The following is a 25,240-nucleotide window of genomic DNA, read 5'->3' as shown; positions in this document are numbered from 1 at the left end:
TCTCTTCCATCTCTTGTATTCTGTTGGTGAAGCTTGTATCTACAGCTCCTTGTCTCTTCTTTTGGTTTTCTATATCCAGGGTTGTTTCCATGTGTTCTTTCTTGATTGTTTCTATTTCCATTTTTAATTCCTTCAACTGTTTGGTTGTGTTTTCCTGGAATTCTTTCAGGGATTTTTGCGATTCCTCTCTGTAGGCTTCTACTTGTTCTCTAAGGGAGTTCTTTATGTCTTTCTTGAAGTCCTCCAGCATCATGATCAAATATGATTTTGAAACTAGATCTTGCTTTTCTGGTGTGTTTGGATATTCCGTGTTTGCTTTGGTGGGAGAATTGGGCTCCGATGATGCCATGTAGTCTTGGTTTCTGTTGCTTGGGTTCCTGCGCTTGCCTCTCGCCATCAGATTATCTCTAGTGTTACTTTGTTCTGCTATTTCTGACCGTGGCTAGACTGTCGTATAAGCCTGTGTGTCAGGAGTGCTGTAGACCTGTTTTCCTGTTTTCTTTCAGCCAGTTATGGGGACAGAGTGTTCTGCTTTCGGGCGTGTAGTTTTTCCTCTCTACAGGTCTTCAGCTGTTCCTGTGGGCCTGTGTCTTGAGTTCACCAGGCAGGTTTCTTGCAGGGGAAAAGTTGGTCCTACCTGTGGTTCCAAGGCTCAAGTTTGCTTGTGGGGTACTGCCTAAGTCCTCTCCGCGGCGGCAGCAACCGGGAAGATCTGCGCCGCTCTTTCTGGGAGCCTCCGTGCACCAGGGTTCCAGATGGCGTTTGGTGTTTTCCTCTGGCGACTGGATGTGCATAGAGTGCAGTCTCTTCTGGTTTCCCAGGCGTGTCTGCCTCTCTGAAGGTTTAGCTCTCCCTCCCACGGGATTTGGGTGCAGAGAACTGTTTATCCGGTCTGTTTCCTTCAGGTTTCGGCGGTGTCTCAGGCGCAGGGGTCCTGCCGCCCCTGGGCCCTCCCCTACGGGAGCCCAGAGGCCTTATACAGTTGCCTCTTGGGCCAGGGATGTGGGCAGGGGTGGGCAGTGTTGGTGGTCTCCTCCGCTCTGCAGCCTCAGGAGTGCCCACCTGATCAGGCGGTGAGATCTCTCTCCCACTGGGTTTGGGAGCAGAGAGCTGCTGCGGGCCGGGATCCGTGGGTGTGGGACTTCCGGTAAACACAGGAAGTGCCCGGTCCTAGAGAAATTTTGCCTCTGTGTGTCCTGAGTTCACCAGGCAGGTTTCTTGCAGGGGAAAAGTTGGTCCTACCTGCATTTCCAAGGCTCAAGTTTGCTCGTGGGGTACTGCCTAAGTCCTCTCCGCGGCGGCAGCAACCGGGAAGATCTGCGCCGCTCTTTCCGGGAGCCTCCGTGCACCAGGGTTCCAGATGGTGTTTGGTGTTTTCCTCTGGCGTCTGGATGTGCATAGAGTGCAGTCTCTTCTGGTTTCCCAGGCGTGTCCGCCTCTCTGAAGGTTTAGCTCTCCCTCCCACGGGATTTGGGTGCAGAGAACTGTTTATCCGGTCTGTTTCCTTCAGGTTCCGGCGGTGTCTCAGGCGCAGGGGTCCTGCCGCCCCTGGGCCCTCCCCTACGGGAACCCAGAGGCCTTATACAGTTGCCTCTTGGGCCAGGGATGTGGGCAGGGGTGGGCAGTGTTGGTGGTCTCCTCCGCTCTGCAGCCTCAGGAGTGCCCACCTGATCAGGCGGTGAGGTCTCTCTCCCACGGGGTTTGGGAGCAGAGAGCTGCTGCGGTCAGGGATCCGCGGGTGTGGGCTCTCTTTCTTTTAAGTTCAATAAAAGTCTCTTTCTCTTCTAAACTAAAATAAGAACAATTATAAAAAACTATTATGTAAGAGTGACAGTGTCTAGTCCATTTGTATATATCAATTTAGGAGAAAGTACTCTATTATCTGTTCTATCTTGGTGAGTTCAGCGTTCTGCACCTAAATCATTTTCTATCATAACTTGTATTACCAACCCAAAAACATCTTCTTATACCTAAACATATTTTCTTAAATCCTAACCAAGTTCAACGTTTATTGTAAGACTATAACTATGTAGTCTTCAATCAGAGACTTGAGAAGGTATAAAGAATATCTGTGTATATAGGAAGTACAGCGCAAACGCCTTTCAAAACTATAGAAATGTCAGAGACATCAGCTGCCTAGACAGTCCCCAAAACTTCTGTATAACATTGGAGCATCTATCTTCAGCCTTTGGGCCCAGAATTTTCTGGTAGATTTTTTATTTGTGAAGCAGGAATTAGAAATGGCTTGCCTACCTTGTCTTTGCAAAGCTCGTCAGTTGACTTTCCTGCGTCTCATTTTTTTTTTTTTTTGGTCCATTTTGGACACCATACTGTCAGCAGTTGAAATAAGGATAATTTCTTGTTCAATGACTAGCTTGCTACTTTTGAAGCAAATGCCATACAGAGGTTCTTCAATGCTCATCATCATCTTTGAAGTAGAAATGAGGTGCTGCCAAGGGCTGATATGTCTCATTGTCAAAAAAGCCTTAAAATAGTGAAATATCTTTAAGTGCCATTTTCTGTGGATCTCTGAGGTTTTTGAAGACTGACTGTCTGTCTGTCTGTCTATCTATCTATCTATCTATCTATCTATCTATCTATCTATCTATCTATCTATCATATATTTGAATGGACAAACATTGCTCATTTTTAGATATTTATATGTTCAACCAAGGGAATATATTTCTGTAATAAACTAGACTAGTGTCTAACATTGCCATAGTATGTTTTAACCAAATATAACCTTAATTTCTAGCATTCTGTTCTAATCTTTTGGCTCCTTCTCATTCTTTGGCTTGTCTGTCTTTACCTGTGTCTCACTTTTCTCTCTGCAACCTGTCTCTGTAAAACTGTCTCCTCTCTCTGCTCCTCAAGTGGCTTCCCTTTCTTCTCTCTTCTCATGAGAGTTGGGCATATTTTATTTTGTCAAATCTTTCTGTAATTTATCACTTTGTCTGCCATTGAATTAGATAGCACTTTCAAACATGGGAGCTTCCTTCTACCAACTAACTTTACCTTCATTGTTTGGGATTAAAGATGGTGTACTATGGTCATGCCTATATTACAGCCAGAGGGATTAAAGATGTGTGTTAAGGTCTGAGCCACACAACAACTAGAAACAGTTTTTTTCAGTAAATAACACAAACAATACAGTTTTGGGGTTCACAGTATAATCAAATATTCTGTAACACTTCTCTGATCAAAATTCAAAGCAATATAAGTCTATTGTTATAAACAGAAATATTTAGAAATCTGACAGACTTATGATAGAATAAATATGTCATAAAACACTAACAGTAGCTTTTGACCAGGTTTATAGTATCAGAAATGGAATCCCTCCTGTGGTACGGACTTCATATCCAGTCAGAAAACAGCAGGTTACCCTATTAAACATTATGCCATGATAGCACCATTGGTTCATTTTGCCAGGTTGATATTATAACATGCAGGGCCCATCACCAGATGAGACTCGATGTCTTTTCTCCTCTAGTAGCTCCAACAGCAACTTCTGGCACTATGTATGGTATATCCAGAAGGGAGAGAATTTCTTAGTTTGATTTCTCTTATGTCCCGCATCCAAGTGAGTGGTATCTTTATCAGTAGGGGCCTACTATCTAGTTGTGGTTGGCAATGCAGAGCAGTGGCAATACCCTGTGTGGTTTGGAGCATTCTGGACCAGTGAATCAGAGGGAGGAACTCCTTAGTATGGTACTGTATATTTATATGATACAGGGTTTCACTGTAGCCCTGCCTTGACCTGGAACTCCAGTGTAGACTAGGCTGGCTTTAAATTCAGAGATGTTCATGTCTCTGCCTTCCAAGTTCTGAGGTCAAAGGCATCCAATATTATACCCTGACATAGGAATAATTTCTTATACTGTGTAGAAGCATCATCTGTTGATCAAAAGCCGATATAGCCCATTAGCAAAAGGCAGGAAGTAGAAGGTGGTAGTTCTAGTAGAGAGATTGGAACCCTCAGAGATAGTCAGAGGCAAGAGATTCACCCCACACTCAAAAGAAGTCAGATGTATGAAACTGAGGAGAGGTATCTAGCCATGTGGTAGACATAGAATAGTTTTAAGTAGGTTAATAAGTCACAAGCTATTATTACCTTGAAGCAACTCAGTTACCTGGAAGAAGGCAACTGGTGAGACATTGAGGTCAGAATGGTCTGTGGGCTCTTGTCTGTAGGGCATTGTCTTGATTGCAGATTGATGTAAGAGGACTCAGATAGCCCTTCTATCTCCCTGTGGGGTGCATGTGTGTGTGTGTGTGTGTGTGTGTGTGTGTGTGTGTGTGTGTGTGTGAGAGAGAGAGAGAGAGAGAGAGAGAGAGAGAGAGAGAGAGATCCTCTATGGTTTCTATTCTACTTCCTTGACTGTGATTGAGTTTCTTGATGAGATAGAATGTTGCGTGGGGCTAGCAAGCAGGTCTGCTTTCATGTTTCTGCTTCAGTTCTTGTTTTGACTTGCCTCAGTGATGAACTGTGACTTGGAAGCGTAAGCCATATAAATCCTTTATAAATAAAATACTGGTCAGAGGGGTTTTTTTGTTTGTTTGTTTTTTGTTTTTTTCTTTTTTTGTCACAGTAGCAGAAGGGAAACTAGAACACTCAATTAGATTATAATTCCCAATATTTTTCCTTCCCTGAACTTCTATTCTACTTCTGCCTCTACAACATTACTTATTCTAGGTAGAAGCGAAACCATATATTTCTTTTCAAAAGCAATATTACTTACTATTATCATGTGCAAATCATGCATGTGGAGGTCAGAGGACAATTACAATGGAGTTAGTTCTTCCTACCACTTTTAAATGGATTAACTCAGGTCACTAAGGTTGCTCAGTAAACGTCTTTACACAGGGAGCCATCTAATCTTTTCACAATTGCTTTGTAACTTGCTTGTTTCACTTAGTGTAATGTTTTTGATATGTAATATACATCATATTTTCATTATTTTTATGAGTGAATGATACTTAATGTACTTGTCTCATTTCATTTGGTTTTTTGACGTTTTACTGTTAGGAGTAATGTTGCTCAGCTCATATCTGCTCAAGTCTTGACTTCTACTTCTTTTGGGACAGTATCTGGACATTATGGTGGGTTTACATTTTCTTCACAAGGAACCATCATCTGTTTCCCAGTGCTTGTGCCAGCTTATCTTTCCAGCAGTAATAAGATTAGTTTCCCCCGCTCCCTCTTTAGTCTTGCTTTCCATCAATGGTGGGCCCAGTGGGTATGAAGGGAAACCCCACAGTGGTCTTGGTTTACATTTCCCTGATGACTAAGGATGATCAGGCTTTCTTGTTCTTAATAGTTGTTTGTTGTCTTTGAAGAAATGTCGATTCAAGTCCTTTGTCCATCTAATGCCTTAGGATCTGGTACAGTTGTACAGATGTTATTGAGACACTTCCTCTGATCCATACCCAGTGCTTTTGTGTGCTCTTTCCTTTAAGGTATTTAATGTTAATGCACCTCTGCCTCCACGGAAAGAACAAGCAATGAAAGAATCTCCTTATTCATCTGGCTACAGTCAAAGTTTTACTTCATCAAGTACACAGACAGTATCCCAATGTCAGCTCCCAGCTGTACACGTGGAGCAGACAACCCAACCTCCCGAGACTGGTAAGACCTCTGCATATATTCTTTTTTTTTTTTTTTTGGTTCTTTTTTTTTCGGAGCTGGGGACCGAACCCAGGGCCTGGCGGCATATATTCTTTATAAGTGCCACATGCCGGGCTTGGGGATTTAGCTCAGTGGTAGAGCGCGTGCCTAGCAAGCGCAAGGCCCTGGGTTCGGTCCCCAGCTCCGAAAAAAAAAGAAAAGGAAAAAAAAAAAAGTGCCACATGCAGGGTTGGGGATTTAGCTCAGTGGTAGAGCGCTTACCTAGGAAGCACAAGGCCCTGGGTTCGGTCCCCAGCTCTGAAAAAAAGAACTAAAAAAAAAAGTGCCACATGCCATCTTGGCGCTTTACTGGAGTACCCTCTATAGTGTCCTCTATAGACTTAGACAGCAGCTTTTTAAGAAAACAGTCTGTAGTGGCCTTACAGCTGGAAGCGTTTATCTCTTTAATGTTTCTCTGGTAGTAAGAAGTAGTTGATGTCTTTTCCTCTGTTTAATTAAGTTTACCTCTAGCGGTGAATTAGTTAAGCTCCCAGAGGGTCTCATTCACGTATGTGCTACACCCTCCCAAGAGCTCTGTGGATTCATGAATGAAAGATAGACACACACTAGCTAATTTTTATATGCCTTGACTAGCTTAAGGGTTGGGGACTTCTAAACCTCCATGCAGCTAGCACACATTTCCCTCTTGTATTCCTGGCTTAACATCTTTTAAAATCTACATTTCATCTCTGTGACCCTGTTGCTTTCTGGGGAGCCCCCTCACAGGACTGCATTTCCTTTCCACCTACATTGTTGAGTGATTTCTCTCCTGCAGCTCTCAAATCTGATCCCTTTGCCTCTAAGTCATGGCCATTCTCTTTCTCCCCTTTTTCCTGGTCCCTTGCCTGTGCAATCTCAAAGTCCTGTCCAATCTCTCTGCAGCTGTTGGTTATATGGCAATTCCTTAATTATCTTTCTTTTTTTCTTTTTTTTTTTTTTTTCTTTTTTTCAGAGCTGGGGACCAAACCCAGGGCCTTGCGTTTGCTAGGCAAGCGCTCTACCACTGAGCTAAATCCTCAACTTTTTTTTTTTTTTTTTAATTTATTTATTATATATAAGTACACTGTCACTATCTTTAGACACACCAGAAGAGGGCATCAGATCTTATTACAGATGGCTGTGAGCCACCATGTGGTTGCTGGGATTTGAACTCAGGACCTCTGGAAGAGCAGTCAGTGCTCTTAACCGCTGAGCCATCTCTCCAGCCAATTCCTTAATTATCAGTCAAAGCCATGTGGGGACAGGGACCCTAAGGTGTGGAAGTGTGGCTTTTGGAAATAAGACAAAGCATTAGCGCCAATTCCCAACATTTACCTGCTAATTTAACTTTGAGATTCCTTTTGTTTGTCTTAGTTTTGTTTTCTTCAAGACAGGGTTTCTCTGTGTAGCTCTGGGTATCCTGGAACTTGCTTTATTGACCAGGCTGGTCTTGAACTCAGAGATCTCCTTGCTTTTGTCTCCTGAGGATTTAAGTTGTGTATCACTGTGCCGGGCCCTTGACCTTTCTTAAGTATATGGATGTTTTGCTTGCATGTATGTTTGTGTACCATGTATGTGCCTGATACCCCCAGAGATCAGAAAATGACATCAGATCTCCTGCACCTGGAGCTACAGATGATTGTGAGGATCACATGGGCACTGGGCATGGAGCCTAAGTCCCCTGCAAGAGAAATAAGTGCTCTTAACTGTGGAGCCATCTCTCCAGTCCCTAATTGGGGCTATGGGGAGGTAGAACTTGAGTGGCTGTTTTAGCTGTGTTGACTCTTGGTTTCAAGTTTGATTGTAGGGTTACCTAGACAGAGGCCAAGCAGACAGGACTTCTAAATGCCTTGGTGTAGATTGTGAAGCTATTGTTTTACACTGTGTTATGCTTTAAGTACAGATGATAGATTTAATGGAAAATAAAAACTGAAGTGAGATAAATGCTATTGTACTGTTAGCTCAGAGAAAGTTTTAATCTTTTAAAGCTGTTTTGAATGGTAAAAGCACAGGTAACCTTTTTAAATTTTTTGTTTAATTATTTCCTTTGTTAAAATTTACTACCTTCCTTCTTAATACAAAAGCACTGGTAGGTTTGCAGCGTTGGTATTGAAGCCCTTAACATGCTGAGCAAATGAGCTGAGCCTCTGGGTGCTTTTTCCTTTAGTGGTGAGGCCCTTTACCTAACAGACACTGTGGCCATAGACTTTCTCAATTTTGAATTCTAGTAAGATTTTAATTCATGGCCCAGGGATGTAGTTCAACTATAAAGTGTTTGTCTAACATACACGAAGTCCCAGGTTTCATCCTCAACACTGGTGTCAACTGGGCATAATGGCAGATGCATACAATCCTAGAATCTGAGAGTTGGACACACCAAGATAAGAAATTTATGATTATCCTTGGCTACATAACAAGCTCAGGACCAGCCTGTGCTACATGAGACACCCCCCCCCCCCACACACACATACAAACATACACACAACTCCCCCCTCCCCCCCCCAAAAAAGATTAGAATTTTCTTTTGCTCCTTGATCTGGAATATTTAGCTTGAGATGTCTTACTCTGTAGCCTTAGTGTATCAGGAACTTGTAGTATAGACTGGTATGGTCTCAAAGCCCAAGAGATTCAGCTGTCTCTGTCTTCAAGTACTGATGTTAAAGGCATATATGTCACCATACCTGGCATCATTCTTAACATTTTTACACCTTGTGAAAGTAGGGGCTTTTCTAGGCCATTCTTGCTCTGAATAACATCACAGAAACCTGTATTTATTTATTATAAGCTTTAGGCATAGTAGCGAGGCGTGTTCTAGGCTATTCTAACCCAACAATGCTGGCCTGGCCTACTTACCGTGCGGCCTGTGACCTGGCATCTTAGTCTTGCCTGGCACCTCCTTCTTTGTTCACGTCCCAATGATGACTCCCTTGGTCCCCACATGAAATCCTCTCTGTGGGCCTGGGAGTCCTGCCCTTCTCCTCTCCTGCCCAGCAATAGGCTGCTCAGCCCTTTAATTGGCCAATCAGAGGATGGTGAAGAACAGTGTTTTGTAAAATATTGAGTTAGGAGATGCCTCAAAATAATGACACTACAAAATAGGGACTGCCACCAGAACCCTGGGTACAGAAACCCGCACTTGCATACACAGTGCACAAAATGACCTCTCACAGATATGCTATCACATCTGAATTCTGTATTCATCACCCCATCCCACACTGGCTATGACTTTATATCTGCTTACTGCTAACTCCTTTTCATTCCCTACTGGCCCCCGGAGTCAACCATTCTACTTTATGAGTTTGAATTTGACTGCCCTGCCTACCTCATGTAAGTTGGCATCATATATTGTTCTGTTTTAACTTATTTAATATAACCCCTGTAAAGCTCATTTATACTGTGACATGTGCTAGATTTTTTCCTCTCTACAACTGAGTAATATTCTGTTTCATATATATGCTCATGTATCATAAGTAAGCTTTTAAAGGAAAAATGTTAGATGTTTTGATATGTATTCTATATATAATATATCAATATATTTTTATATATATTGACAACATGGGGCCTTTGTTACCATTTAATTCTTGGACTCTAAATTGTTCTCTCTTAAGCTGCAGGTTACCATCCTGATGGAACTGTTCAAGTAAGCAATGGGAGCCTTGCCTTTTACCCAGCACCCACGAGTATGTTTCCCAGACCTGCTCAGCCATTTATCAGTAGTAGGGGGGCTCTGAGAGGATGTTCACGTGGAGGGAGGTTACTAATGAATCCTTATCGGTCTCCTGGTAGCTACAAAGGTATGCTTTGAGTCTAGTGTACTAAATTATCTTAATCTATATATTCACCTGACTGAAATTTTACTTCTCTATTGTTCTTGTCATTCCCATTTATAATTGTCTATTAGTAGATGAAACTTTCTTTAACTTATGTTCTTAGGCATTGAGTTATCTCTCTGGCACTCCAGTACTTTAATATGCTTACTCTCTGCACAGACCTACCTAACTCTGTCTGCAAAGAGAGCATTAATCCTGTGATTTACTAAAGAAGGGAGGTTGATCAGCCTGGTTTTCATGTGGGATTTTGATTTTCATGTTTGAATTATATTTTTTCTTTTACTGATTAACTCTTAAGATATGTCATAATTAGACAAAGCTCATTCACAGGTTACTTTTAAACTATACTGCAGATAACAACAAGAGAAATTGAGTCCATATAGTGTGGACTGCTAAGATAAAGTTATGGTTCTAAGTATTGTGATGGCAGCTTGATATTAGCTTAATATTAGGTTTTAAGTATCTAATTACATTAGTCCCATCTTTGCCCAACCACAACTTGTGTTTCAACAGTATTAGAAGTCAGGAAAAAATACTGGGTGTGGTGGTACATGCTTTTAATTCAGCATGTGGGAGTCAGAGACATGTGAATTTCTGAGTGTGAGACCAGCCTGGTCTGTATAATGAGTTCTAGGACAGCCAGGATTACACAAAAAAACCATATCTCAAAAAACCGATGTAAATAAGTAAATAAATAGCCAGCAGAATTATGTGTATTTTGCTGCAGAAACATTTTAGTATGTTTTTAGTTACAGACACACTTCTCTTTTGCTCTGGTCCCTGGTGCTAGATGGGCAAATATTATGGTTTCTGTACTGCCAGGAAACTCCACAGTGTCTGATAGGACTAGAAGTGGCATGACAAACAGTACAAGAAATGCCAGCCTGCTTGGGCACAGCCTTAGGGGTTGGTCCTTTTGGAGGTGCTTCTCATTCAAACGGAACTGTGCTGGAAAAAGTAGGGGTTGAGGCCAAACAGCCAAATTTTGCTGTTAGAAAGTATGTCAGGGTGCAGCTCATCAAGAATGGCAAGATGGTCACAGCATTCATGCCCACTGATGGCTGCTTGAACTTCACTGAGAAAATGATGAGGCTCTGGTTGTTGGATTTGGTCAGAAAGGTCATGCTGTAGGCGATGGTCTTGGAGTCTACTTAACGTTGTTAAAGGAGTGTTTTTCCATTGGCCCTGTACAAAGGCAAGAAGGAACGACTGAAACTATAAAATTTGACAGTGGTGAACACAGTAATAAAACTTCCTATTCTAAAAATAAAAAAACCAAAGAAGCCATATATCTAATGGTGACATTGTAAGAGCTGTCCATTGTTTCCTCTCCAGTTTAACTTGTAAAGCCACAGACTTTACTGAACTTCATTCCCTATCGTTTTATGTATGTTGCTTGTTTATTCATTAGGTTTTGATAGTTACAGAGGCCTTCCCTCAGCTTCAAGTGGGACTTACAGCCAACTGCAGCTGCAAGCTAGAGAGTATCCTGGGACACCTTACTCTCAGAGGGTAAGTAGGAATGGCTGCTGCTACTAAAGTGTGCAACAGTTGTGGGTGTTGGTCGTGAACATTTTTCCTATCATCAAGTGAGGATGGAATTTGAAAGGACCTTAATCATGTTCATATAAACTCATTTATTCTTCCACTTTATAGGAAAAGGGTTCAGAGGTTAAGTTTCTTGTTTGTAGTCACACAGCAAATAAATGGGATAAAAATTGGATTGCAAATTTTTTTTCTAAACTTCCAAGCTTGTGTTTCTTACAGTGTTACTACATTGCCTTCAACTTAACTTACCTGTTATATATGGTAGAGTTCATCTTTACAAGTTTAACTGTTTTGTTTATTTGGATTTGATCACTCGGGAGAGTTTCTTCTGTATGTCTGACAAGACTGATAGGGGCTTACACATTTCATTTTAGCAAACTTTGTGAACTTTCTATCATGGTCGTATTTAGACTAACATACTAGACTAGTATTTTTCTTTTAAAACTTTGTAACTTTGTTTTATTTATGTGTGTGTGTGTGTGTGTGTGTGTGTGTGTGTGTGTGTGTGTAGACACCATGGTATAGAGGTTAGAGGACAATTTGTAGGCATGGATTATCTCTGTCATGTGGATTCTGGAGATTCAGCCAGGCTTGGTGACAACCATCTTCATCTACTAAGACCTCTCTGTTGCTAGTCTTTACATTGATTTACAGTCTCAGTCGTATTGAAGAATTTATGTGCTCTTCTTGAAGATGAATGACAAAGGCCATTGTCTGCTTCCGTGATTACTCAGCACTGTACTTGTTACATGGTGTTCCCTTGATGCTAATTAATTAATCTGTATTTTTAGTTTTCGTGCCAAGTTAAAATATTTGTGTATTCATTTCAGGATAATTTCCAGCAGTGTTATAAAAGATCAGGGACATCTAGTGGTCTTCAGGCAAATTCAAGAGGTAAGGGTACTTACCTGCATAGATCTACCTAAAGCATGCTTTTACTTCACTACATCCTGTACCAGCTTCTCTCTATGTAACATTCATCTGCTGAAGATTTCAATTTCAATGCTAACCAGCATGAAATGAGGCAGTAGACTATTAGGAAGTGTATGAACACTGTCAGTCTAGTTGTGTATGTTTTCTAAAAAGTGTTTTTTTCTTACATGAACATAATTTAACCTTTGACACAGTTTCCTATGCTAACTTGAGATTGATTCAGAGTGATGACTTTAAAAAAAAACTTTTTTTTGGGGCTGGGGATTTAGCTCAGTGGTAGAGCGCTTACCTAGGAAGCGCAAGGCCCTGGGTTCGGTCCCCAGCTCCAAAAAAAAAAAAAAACAAAAAAAAAAACAAAAAACAAAAAACTTTTTTTAGATTTATTCTTTTATTTTATGAGTGTTTTACCTGCATGTCTATCTGTGCACCACTTACATGCTTGGTGGTGCCTTTGGAGGTCAGAAAAAGGAATTAGATCCCTTGGAAATGGAGTTACAGATGGTTGTGGCCCACCATGTGGGTGCTGGGCACTGAACCCAGCTCCTCTGTCAGAGCAACAAGTGCTCTTAACCACTGAACCACCTCTCTAGTCCCCAGAATGATGGCTTTTGAAATGAGTGGTGCTAACATTAGTGCAGTGGTAGACTTGAACAGGTAGCAGTTAAAACAGGGTGGCAGTGCACTTGTCAGGATGAGAAGAGACTATTAAATGATTCAGTGTACTTGAAAAAGAATTATGAAAGCGAAAAATTTCAAAGGAAAATAGCCTTTCTACTTTGAGAAAATGGTCTTCATCATATTGAGCAGTGTTTTGTACACACCACCTAAAACATTATTATTTTAGATCAGTGGAGAAGGTTGTGTAGGGTAAAGTGCTCACTCTGCAGTATGAAGACCTGAGTTGAGATTCCTGGCAGGCATGAAAAACACTGGGCTTTGTAGCAGTTGCCTATAACCCTAGTGGTGGTGGTGGGGGGGCAGGTCTTGGAGGCTTGCCAGGATGTTCTTTTTTAAGATTTATTTATTTAATTTACATGAGTACACTGAATCTGTCTTCAGACACACCAGAAGAGGGCATTAGATCTCATTACAGATGTTTGTGAGCCACCATGTGGTTGCTGGAATTTGAACTCAGGACCTCTGGAAGAGCAGTCAGTGTTCTTAACCGCTGAGCTACTTGCCCTTGCCAGGACATTCCATCTAGCTATCAATGAGTTCCAGGGGCAGTGAGAGACTATCTCAAAAAATAAGGTAGCTAGGGACTGAGGAAGCTATCTGTTGCAAACTTCTGGACTTTATATTGCATGCGCATGGGCACTTACACCTACATGTTCTCTCTCTCTCTCTCTCTCTCTCTCTCTTTCTCTCTCTCTCTCTCACACACACACACACACACACACACACAATTTTATAACATTTGTAAGTTGGATTGAGAACCAAGCATTTATCTTGGGGCTTAGTCTTCCTGTCAGAACATCTCTGAATGGCTAGTAGTTGGTACTTCTATGTCTTTTAGCTAATCTTAAAGTTTCTTGAGCCTTTTTATATTATTTACTTTGAGTAGAAGATTAGTCACTGGAAAATTAGCTGAATGAGAATTATGGAAGTAAGATGAGTAAAAAATGCCTAACTCTGTTTTTAGTTTTCTGATATTGATGAGAGTTGGTAAGTTACTCAATTTTGGGAGGAGAGTGCATTTTCTTGACTTTACAAAATAGAAAGCAATCAACACAAGATTACCTAGTAGAACATTTTTATTGCTTTTGTTTTGGAATCTTGTATTTCAGTAGTTAATGTTAAATGTCCTGTCAAAGCTAAGGCCTCACTGAAAAACTCACTGTTATTAATGAACAGCAGGGTGGAGCGACTCCTCTCAGGTGAGCAGCCCAGAGAGAGACAGCGAGACTTTTAACAGTGGAGACTCTGGGGTAGGAGACTCCCGGAGCATGACCCCAGTGGATGTGCCAGTGACAAGCCCAGCAGCCGCCATTCTGCCAGTACACGTCTATCCTCTGCCTCAGCAAATGCGAGTTGCCTTCTCAGCTGCCAGAACATCCAATCTGGCTCCTGGAACTTTAGACCAACCTATTGTGTTTGATCTTCTCCTGAACAACTTGGGAGAGACCTTTGATCTTCAACTTGGTAGATTCAATTGCCCAGTAAATGGCACTTACGTGTTCATTTTTCACATGCTAAAGCTGGCTGTGAATGTACCACTGTATGTCAACCTCATGAAGAATGAGGAGGTCTTGGTGTCAGCCTATGCCAATGATGGTGCTCCAGACCATGAGACAGCAAGCAACCATGCTATTCTCCAGCTCCTCCAGGGAGATCAGATATGGTTGCGCTTACACAGGGGAGCGATTTATGGAAGTAGCTGGAAATACTCTACATTTTCAGGCTATCTTCTTTATCAAGATTGAAATTCAGTTCAGAGAAAACAACGGAGTTTTCTCTAGTGGATCTAAGGAGAAGTAGTCCTTGCCCTGGTGGTTGACTGGTTGAGGAAAGTATTTCTGTTCCTAGGAAAAGAAGGAGGTCCTTACTCTTTTGTTTTCTTTTTATGTGAAGACTTTGAAGCAGAATGATAATTAGCACTAATCTGGCACTTTATAAATTGTGATGTAGCCTTGCTAGTCACACAGCAAATATGTATCGCTTGCACTTAACCCTGAACTGTGTTAATGGTCAGCTTACTGAACTGAATGCCTCAACTTCAGACAAGTTACCATGCCTCGTTGTGCCTCAATAAAAAATTTAAACTGCACCTCCAATTGTTTCTGTTTGCATAAACATTTGATTGAGAGGTAAGAATTTATCACTGACAACTCTGGAATCATTGGGTTTATAGTGTTCATTTAAAAGAAGACCTTTATATTGTCTAGGTCCTTCTAAGGACTTTCTCTGATGTGTATCTATCTCTTTTATTAAAAGATGGATGTAGCTAGGCAACGGTGGTGCAAACCTTTAATCCCGGCACTTGGGAGGCATAGGCAGATGGATCTCTGAGTTCAAGGCCTGGTCTACAGATCAAGTTCTAAGACAGCTAAAACTACACAGAGAAACCCTTTTTTAAAAAATAAACAAACAAAACACCAACCAACCAACCAACCAAGATGGATCTTTTCCACTGGCCGAATTGTATATTGTCCTGGAACATGTTATGACTTCCTTGCCATAGGGCATATTCTCTGTGTAGCTATGTTTTGTTGTCTGCTGTGTGTATTAAAACAAGGCATAGTAAGAGATGCACATGTGTACTCTGTTCTTAGCAGAATGCTGGGTTCAATTGTATAGACAAAGCACTGAGTAACCAAAAAGTTTAGGCTTTTTGTTTATATCTTGTCTCTGCTACTCCTGGTTAACCTTGAGGTAACTATTTTACCTCTAGGATTGAGCTCTCTTTTCCTTCCTTCCTTCCTTCCCTCCCTCTTGTTCTTAAAGACTATCTTCCTATGTATATACAGGTTCAGAGTAACGGGGCAGTTGTGAAATTTACTAAGATACATCTAAACACTTAACACAGTGCCTGGCACATAAATACTATGTGCTATCGTTTTATTTTTTCATATTTTATAGTTTAGATTTAAATCTGTTATTAAATATTTTATTTCTCAGTTTCTATAAGGAGTTATTGTCAGAAGTGCTTTGTTCTTTGTTACAATATTTAGAAATATGTGAAGGACTGGAGAAACATTTTTGCAGCTCATCTGCCAAGGCAGAAACTTGTTTTGGGTTTTGATTTTCAAGTCCAGAACACAAAGTTCATAGAGAAGGCACTGATGCTATTAAACAAATGACAGCAGATCAGTGCTCAGAAGCAGCTAGTTTATCAGGTCCACAAGGTCTTTCTCAAGCCTTTAGTTTATTTAGTTTTCCTCATCACCACACAATCAACACATTTACAATATTGTTGGCAACCCTATTCTCTCAGGTTAAGTCCAATTAACAATAGGTTTGCTGACTAGGTTATTCCCTAGCTATTGGAACTTCTTATGTGTAACAAGCTGTCTTAGAAGAGATTTGCCTGTCTCTGCCTCCCGAGCTCTTGAATTACAGGTCTTAACGAGCTAATTTGTCAGTTTTCCCTTGGCATTTGGGATGTGAACTGAAATTCTTATGATTGAACAGCAAGCATTTCACCCAATGAGTCATCTGTCCAGCCCAGTTAGGTATTTTAAAATGCCTTCCTTCTTTAATCAGGAAGTTTGTCACGTTCTTTTGGGAAAGTCTGCTCAGGGATTCTGGTTACTTGTGCTATTTTAAGGGATGTTGCCACTGACATTTATTAATATAATACTAAAGTTGTTAAATTTACACTCCGTGGCTCTCACCAGGCACCATGATGCAGAGTCCTGCTGAGATAGACCCTTTTAGAATAGAGGGGCTCAAGCATAAGCTAAATAACACTCAGTGACAGATAACTTAATGCGGTTTTAAATGTGCACTAGGAACTTTGTAAGACTTATTTGTTGTTTTAAATTAGATGAGATCAGATGCATTCTGCGTGTTATGGCCATAGACTGTTGTGTTTTGAGACAGGGTCACATGTACTCTAGGCTGGCTGTATCTGAGGCTGGCCCTGGACTCTTCCAGTGCAGGTCTTATAGACTTGCACTACCATGCCTGGCTGTAGGTAGTTTTCATGTCTGGGCTATTAGCTCTCATTTTCTCTGTACCATATGAGCCACTAACAGATTGGTAAGTGAACTACTGTCCACAGACAGGGTGTATGGTTGTGTGATACTCTGTTTGGATGGCTAAGGTGTTAAATATTTAAAAAGGGCATAGTGGCAGTGCCTAGATAAATATTACTTTGGTATTTCAAACTGTAAGCACACCAGTTAGTCTTTCCCTGAGCCATAGCCACCAGCAGGACCATCCATGAGACATCCCTGGATATAGAGCTGACATTTTATGACTTACTCTTTATTCCTTTCTCTTACCATGCCAGCTTTTGTGAGTGGGGATGTAGGTTTTCCAGTTACTCATGAAAGTCTCTAGTTGAAGAAACTATTACAACACTCAGCTGGCATGTGCAAAAGCAGCTTCTGTAACCCAGTCCAATCGGATAGTAACTTCCCCAAAGCCATCAAAGCTAGACTCTTAGAATCATTCTTTTTTTTTTTTTTTGTTCTTTTTTTTTCGGAGCTGGGGACCGAACCCAGGGCCTTGCGCTTCCTAGGCAAGCGTTCTACCACTGAGCTAAATCCCCAACCCCTCTTAGAATCATTCTTGTCTTCTTATAGTTAACTTTTAGTCCCCACCTAACCACACAATTCTGTTGATTATACTCGAGATGTTGCATACCTTTCTCACCCATGTCCTATTTTGGCCATCCTACTTCAGATCTCCATCACTCTGATGTTCATTTATTTTCTTCCCTCAGTAGTTACAGATTGACACACTTTCATACTGTATGTTGCATAAGCAAAGACAGAATAAGTTAGCTTTCGGTTAAACAGATTGCATCTGTAAGTTAACACTGGGCATGCCTATGTTTATTTCATGAAGTCCTCATGACAGTTCTTAGGCAGGATAGTCAGGTCGACAAAGGAAGGTCATTTTTAAATGTAGATATCCCTGTATGCAAAGTTATACAAAAAATAGGGATGCATAATGAGCCATAGGTAAATTATAGTTTAAGGCAAGCCGCTTAGAGTGCGATGAGAGCAAAGTTTGAGCTTACAGTTTTATGCTGACTTTTACTGTTGTCTTTAGTTTAATAACATTGTCTTTAATGAATACTCTAATTTGATTTCTGTTGCTGTAACAAAAATTCTGACCAATAGCAACTTGGGGAGGAAAGGGTTTATTTTATTTTACAACTCTAGGTCATAGTTCATCATGAAGTAGGGGCAGGAACTTAAGGGAGGGATCTAGAGGTGGGAACTGAACCAGAGGCCATGGAGTAATACTGCTTATTGGCTTGCCCTCATGGCTCACTTATCTGCCAAAGAATAGTACTATATGTTGTGAGCTTGATCCTTTGGGTTCATCATGTCAGTCTTTAATCAAGAAAATCTTGACAGGCTTGCCTGTAGGCCAGTCTGATAAATGCATTTGAGGTTTCCTCTTTCCAGATGACCTTAGTTTGAGTCAAGCTGATAGAGGGCCAACCAAAGGTAGGAAGATTTTCATGGGAAAATTGGCTTTTAAATTATGTATTTTAAATTATTTAGAGGCAATTAGAGGATCACATGCAGTTGTAGGAAGTAAAATGGATTCCGTGAAATCTTATCCAGTTTCCTTTGACAATAACTTGTTAGAAAACTATAGTCCAATATCACAGCAAGGATGCCAGCACTGATAAGACATCTTTTTCATTACCACAGAATCCTCCGCTTATATTACTATAGCTCTACCTACTTCCCTTATGTTCTCGCCAGTGTTAATCCATTGACCTTTGAGCAGTTTTAAGGGATTATATATAGACAATCCAAGTTGGTTTAAAGTTGGCACTCTCCTTGTAGTACTCTGCACATCTTTTCAGGTTGACGTGTGTTTCAATGTCTTAGTTCCCTTATGTTCCTATGATAAAATACTCTAACACAAACAACTTGAAGGGGAAAAGGTTTATTTTAGCTCACAATTCCAAGTTACAGTTCATCCTGCAGGGAAGTCAGCAATAGGAACTTAAAATGTCTAGTTACTTCACATCCATTATAAAGAAACAGAGAAAGGATTCATGCATCGTGCTTAACTTGCTTTCTCTACTCACACATGTCTGCTGGCCAATCTACTCCTCTCAGTCTTCTCCTAGCACTGGAACTTCTTTCCTCCACTTCCTGCCCAGCTATTGGCTGTCAGATCTTTATTATAGACAATCAGATACAATTCTAGATTGCCTTAGGCAGGTAAGGAAGAATGAATATTTAAAAAAAAACTGAGACAGGTGATGGGCCTGAATAGAATAGAATAAACAATACCAAGATCCTGCCAGCATTTGGCTCTCTGCTGGTACAGAATTAACAATTGAATATACAGAGACACACCTTCACACACTGTAACCCAACACACTGAAGAACAATTGGATTGTTTTCAGGTTTATAGTGTGTAGGAAATACACCTGTCAATAAGCCAATGGCTAATTGTTGAGGTGGGAAATGGGAGGTGTAACAGTGGCAGGAAGAGAGAGGACTCTGGGGAATAGTGAGTATAACAGAGATCCAAGAGAGCCATGGAAAATGAACCAAGGAGGTGGATGTAAACCAACAGGTCGATAAACTCAGGGTTATGCTGAGGAGATGTGAAGAAAGCAGCAGGCAGGACTGAAGGAGAAGTAACTAACTGCTCAGTAGACAGGATAGCTTAAAGGGTTAGATAAGTTACAAGCTGGTCAGGGAATGAGCCAAAGATTATGGCCAAGGCACTTAATGGTAATGAGTCTCAGAGTCATTATTCTGGGAGCTGGGGCTGGGAAAGGAAGAATGAATTTAAAAATTATTTTAACAGGTGGCACCCAAAGTGGAGTGCCACCTACAGGCCTAGATTTTTCTCTAAATCTACTTTATTTAGGGTTCTTAAATGGTTCAAACTCCCTTCTAATCCACCAACCAGAGGTAGGGGAAAAGGAGGTTCATAGGGAAAGGCGGTTGTGAACCTGTTTAGAAATAGTTCTTTGGGAGCAATTCCATTCTTTGTCAGAATACTAGCAGTCCAGTACAATACCAAACACCAAACATGAATCAGTAGCAGCAGTCCAGCCCAATAGCAAACACCAAACATGAATCAGTAGCAGCAGCTCAGTCCAGCAGAAACTTCAAGGTTCTGCTGCAATGGCAGGAGGGGAAGCAGCAAGAATCAGCTGCAATATTATGAGAGGTTCTTTGGTGCCTTTCGCTCTATGAAGTGAAGACAAGCAAAGAAGCAAGCTCAGCAAAGACCAGAGAAGCCCAGCCAAGTGTTGCAAGGTGTTGCAATGCAAGAACGTCCTTTAACTGTGAGGGTCCACTTTCGTTCTTTCCAAACATCACCTTCTGCTCAAGTGTCTGCTCCAGTAAAACATCACATGCTCTCTCATGTGTCTGCTCCAGCAAAATATTCTCTCACAAGACAACTTCCAGGAAAAAAACGTCACAATTGAGTTTCCAAATAAACCAGAAATCTCCACTTCACCATGTACAAGTTTTTTCTTTCCTCTCCCCTCCCCCCCCTCCCCTCCCCTCTCCTCTCTTTATTAAGATGTTTCCTCTGTCAGCCATGGCTGTCCTGGAACTTGCTCAGTTGACCAGCCTGACCTGAAATTCACTGAGATCCACCTGCCCTTCCTGCTGGGTGCTGGAATTAAAGGTGTGTACTGCCATGCCCAGCTTCATGTACAATTTTTTTTTTTAAATAGCTCTCAGCTCTAGAGCAAATGCTTAGAAGTGTAACTGCTAGCCCATGTTTTAGTTTTTCTTTTTCTCTCCCTTTTTTAAAATCTTAAACAACTAAAGTTTAATTGTGAGACTTTAACTATTTAGCTTTTAATTTTTTCCTTTTATTGGATATTTTTATTTACATTTTAAATGTTACCCCCTTTCCCAGTTTCCCCTCCAGAAACCCTATATCCCATTCCCCCTCCCCCTGCTTCTGTGAGGGTGCTACTTCACCCACTCACCCACTCCCTCCCACCTCCCCACCCTGACATTCCCCTAGACTGGGGCATCAAGCCTTGACAGGACCAAGGGCCTCTCACACTGATGCCCAACAAGGCCATCCTCTGCTACATATGTAGATGGAGGATGTAGGTCCATCCCTGTGTACTCTTGGAATGGTGGTTTAGTCCCTGGGAGCTCTGGTGGAGGGGGTCTGGTTGGTTGATATTGTTGTTCTTCTTATGGGTCTGCAAACCCCTTCAGTTCTTTCTCTAACTCCTCCATTGGGGACCCCATTCTCAGTTCAATGGTTGGCTGTGAGCATCCACCTCTGTATTTGTCAGGTTCTGGCAGAACCTCTCAGGAAACAGCTATATCAGGCTGCGGTCAGCATGTACTTCTTGGCATCCACCATATTGCCTGGGTTTGGTGACTATATATGGGACGGATCCCCAGGTGGGGCAGTCTGGATGATCTTTCCTTCAGCTTCTGCTCTATACTTTGTCTCCATATTTCCTCCTATGAGTATTTTTGTTCTCCCTTCTAAGAAGGTCTGAAACATCTACACTTTGGTCTTCCTTCTTCTTGAGCTTCATGTGGTTTGTGAGTTGTATCTTGGGTATTCCGAGCATTTGGGCTAATATCTGGTTATCAGTGAGTGCATGTGTGTTCTTTTGTGATTGGGTTACCTCACTCAGGATGATATTTTCTAGTTCCATCCATTTGCATAAGAATTTCATGAAGTCATTGTTTTTAATAGCTAAATAGTACTCTATTGTGTAAATGTACCATATTTTCTGTATCCATTCTTCCGAAGAAGGACATCTAGGTTCTTTCCAGCTTCTGACTATTATAAATAAGGCTGCTATGAACATAGTGGAACATGTGTCCCTGTTATATGTTGGAACATCTTTAGGGTATATGCCCATAGCTGGGTCCTCAGGTCATACTATGTCCAAATTTCTAAGGAACTGCCAGACTGATTTCTAGAGTGGTTGTACCAGTTTGCAATCCCACCAACAATGGAGGAGTGTTCCTCTTTCTCCACATCCTTGCCAACATCTGCTGTCACCTGCTTTTATGATCTTAGCCATTCTGACTGGTGTGAGGTGGAATCTCAGGGTTATTTTGATTTGCTTTTCCGTGATGACTAAGGATGTTGACCATCTCTTTAGGTGCTTCTCAGACATTTGATATTCCTCAGTAGAGAATTCTTTGTTTAGCTCTGTGGCCTATTTTTAAAAGGATTGTTTGACTCTCTGGAGTCTAACTTCTTGAGTTCTTTGTATATATTTGATATTAGCCCTCTATCAGATGTAGGATTGGCAAAGATCTTTTCTCAATCTGTTGGTTGCTGTTTTGTCCTATTGACAGTGTCATTTGCCTTATAGAAGCTTTGCAATTTTATCAGGTCCCATTTGTCGATTCTTGATCTTAGTGCATAAGCCATTGGTGCTCTGTTCAGGAAATTTTCCCCTGTGCCCATGTGTTCAAGGCTCTTTCCCACTTTTTCTTCTGTTAGTTTCAGTGTATCTGGTTTTATGTGGAGGGCCTTGATCCACTTGTACTTGAGCTTTGTACAAGGCAATCAGAATGGATCAATTTGCATTCTTCTACATGCTGACCACCAATTGAACCAGCACCATTTGTTGAAAATGCTGTCTTTTCCCCACTGGATGGTTTTAGCTCCTTTGTCAAAGATTAAGTGACCATAGGTGTGTGGGTTCATTTCTGGGTCTTCAATTCTATGCCATTTATCTACCTGTATGGTATGTACCAATACAGTTTTTTTTTTTTTAAATCACTATTGCTCTGTAATATAGCTGGAGGTTAGGGATGGTGATTCCCCCAGAAGTTCTTTTATTGTTGAGAATAGTTTTTGCTATCCTTGGTTTTTTGTTATTTCAAATGAATTTGCAAATTGCTCTTTGTAACTCTGTGGTAAACTGACTTGGGATTTTGATGGGGATTGCATTGAATCTGTAGATTGCTTTTGGCAAGATGGCCATTTTTACTATATTAGTCCTGCCAATCTATGAGCATGGGAGATTTTTTCCATCTTTTGAGATCTTCTTCAATTTCTTTCTTCAGAGACTTGAAGTTCTTGAAATACAGATCTTTCACTTGCTTGGTTAGAGTCACCCCAAGGCATTTTATATGATTTGTGACTATGGTAAATGGTGTCGTTTCCCTAATTTCTTTCCCAGCATGTTTATCTTTTGAGTGGAGGAAGTTAATTATATATCCAGCCACTTTCCTTAAGTTGTTTATCAGCTGTAGGAGTTCTCTGGCGGGGGTCACTTATGTATACTATATCATCTGTAAACAGTGATATTTAGACTTCTTCCTTTCCAATTTGTATCCCTTTGACCTCTTTTTGTTGTCTAATCACTCTGGCTAGGACTTCAAGTACTATATTGAATAGGTAGAAAGAACATGGGCAACCTTGTCTAGTCCCTGATTTTCATGTGATTGCTTCCAGTTTCTCTCCATTTAGCTTGATGTTGGCTACTGCTTTGCTGTATACTGCTGTTACTATGTTTAGATAAGGGCCTTGAATTCCTGATCTTTCCAAGACTTTTATCATGAAGGGGTGTTGTATTTTGTCAAGTGTTTTCTCAGTATTTAATGAGATGATTATGTGTTTTTTTCTTTGAGTTTGTTTACAAAGTGGATTATGTTGATGGATTTCCATATATTGAACCATCCCTGCACTTGGGATACAGATCTTTCACTTGTTTGGTTAGAGTCACCCCAATCTGGGATGAAGCCTGTTGTTTTGTTTTGTTTTGTTTTTTTTTAAAGATACTGATCAATTATTTTCCATAGTGTTTGTTACTAGTTGGCATTCTGACCACCAGTATAAGTAATCACTTCTCTGTATCTTTACCAGCATTCAATGGTGTCACTGTTTTTTGTCTCCTCTCTTTATATTGAATAACTGCTATCAAATTTTTCCCTCTTCAGAGAATCTCTTATGTACTATAAGGTTGCATCGCTTGTAAATAAAAAAACCTATGGCCTATAGGAAAGGGTAGAATAGAAGGTGGAATATGTAGTGGGTAGAAAGGAATCTGGGATAGAGCCAGGCAGGGATACGTGCCCTGAACGTGGAAGAGGTCAGAAGCAAGGGAGCGGAACAAAGGTAATCTGCCGAGTGGCAGAATTTAGATTATAATAACGGGATGATTAATTTATTAGCTAGTCAGGGAACGGTCAGAGTTTATGGCCAAGTCAGTTTATGGTCAGAGTTTATAATCAAGTCTCAGGATTGTTACTCTGGTGCTTGGGGCTGGGAGAAAAAACTTGCACTTAATATTCCCCCTATTCAACAATCTCCTTTAATGAAAACATTTTGGTAGACATAATAGGCATTGGAACACACTTAGTTTAACTAACGAGAATGTGGCTAGAACTCTGTCACTTGTTTGTTAGGATGATTCTATTGCTGTGAAAAGACACCATAACCACAGCAACTCTTAAAGGAGAACATTTACTCAAGGGCTTGCTTACAGCTTGAGAAGCTTAGACTGTTAGTATCATGGTAGTGAGAGTGGCAGACTCGGCACGCATGGTGGCGGAGAATAGCCGAGAGTTACCTTCTTATCTGCAGGCAGAGAGAACGAGACTAGGTCTCGGAATGGACTTCTGAAATCTCAGAGTTCACACACTTCCTTCCATTAGGCCTTACCCCAATCCTATCAAGCAGTTTCACTCTCTGGTTAACTAAGCATTCACATATATAAGCCTATAGGGGTTGTTCTCATTCAAACTACCAGTTAGTGTTTTAGACGTTCTGAAATAACTTAAGCAGAGTGGATAGAAAAGAATGGGAAAAGAACCTAGGATAGAATCCTAAGTAGAATCTGTGTGTGAGTTGGGAGATAATATGGTCAAAGAGCTAGGAATATACTTTGTAAAGTGATCCTGTCTGTCCACCTCTTTCTTTGTTTCTTTGTTTCATTCATTCTTTCTGACAGTCTCACTTTATAAGTCAGGCTGGCCTTGAACAACCCTTCCCCCACCCCCCTTTGGGCAAACCTTTTCACCTCCTTAGTGCTGAGATTACAGGTGTAATACTCAGCAACAGACTTTAAAAACAAAGGTACTGGAGAGATGGTTCAGTGGTTAAGGGTAGTGGCTGCTCATCCAGAGGATCTGGGTTTAATTTCCAGCACCCACATAGTGGCTCGCAGTGATCTATCCATCTATAACTCCAGTTCTAGGGGAACTGACATTTTCTTCTGACCTTCTTGGGTACTGTGTGCACAGACATATGTGCAGACAGAATACTCATATGTGAAATATGAAAAAATTAGTAAACAGAATAAAGAACAGAGACAACCAGAGGGAGACAACTTTCTGAATTGAAAGAAAAAAGCCTCCTCCGTATGGTCTCTAAGGGACCAGTACTGATCTTTACTTGTCTGTTTCAGTAGAGACAAAGCCAGAAGCATGGGGACATCTGCTTGAATTATGGACAAAAGAAAAGAAAAACAGTGAAGAGCATTCTTTACCACAAATGCTAAAAAACAATTAAGAATTAGCCTTTGTGGTGGTTTGACTGTGCTTGCTCAGGGAGTGGCACTATCAGGAGGCGTGGCCTTGTTGGAGGAAGGGTGTGTCACTAGCGTTGTGGGCAAGGAGACCCTCCTCCTAACCATGTGGGAGCCAGTCTTCTGTGGCTTTCAGATGAAGATGTAGAA

General features: G+C 41.1%; 1 protein-coding gene and 1 pseudogene across 43 annotated transcripts in view; both read left to right on the top strand.

Moving 5' to 3' along the window:
- Caprin2 (caprin family member 2) overlaps positions 1-14,722 on the top strand; it is a 58,233-nt gene extending 43,511 nt beyond the window's left edge. For 17 of the 43 annotated variants that reach the window (XM_087659319.1, XM_087659314.1, XM_087659307.1 and 14 more), the window contains 5 exon segments: positions 5,458-5,626; positions 9,253-9,438; positions 10,886-10,986; positions 11,853-11,916; positions 13,810-14,722. In XM_087659319.1, coding sequence (XP_087515445.1) covers positions 5,458-5,626; positions 9,253-9,438; positions 10,886-10,986; positions 11,853-11,916; positions 13,810-14,378 — 1,089 coding nt within the window. In that variant the 3' untranslated portion in view covers positions 14,379-14,722. 43 annotated transcript variants of the gene reach the window in all.
- LOC108350798 (40S ribosomal protein S23 pseudogene) lies at positions 10,185-10,759 on the top strand (annotated as a pseudogene).
- Positions 14,723-25,240: the final 10,518 nt, after the last annotated feature.

Source organism: Rattus norvegicus, chromosome 4 (assembly GCF_021556685.1).
Source record: "Rattus norvegicus strain SHRSP/BbbUtx chromosome 4, alternate assembly SHRSP_T2T, whole genome shotgun sequence".
Taxonomy (NCBI): Eukaryota; Metazoa; Chordata; class Mammalia; order Rodentia; family Muridae; genus Rattus; species Rattus norvegicus.
The sequence above is the reverse complement of the archived record's forward strand: the minus strand, read 5'-3'. Positions and strand labels throughout refer to the sequence as shown.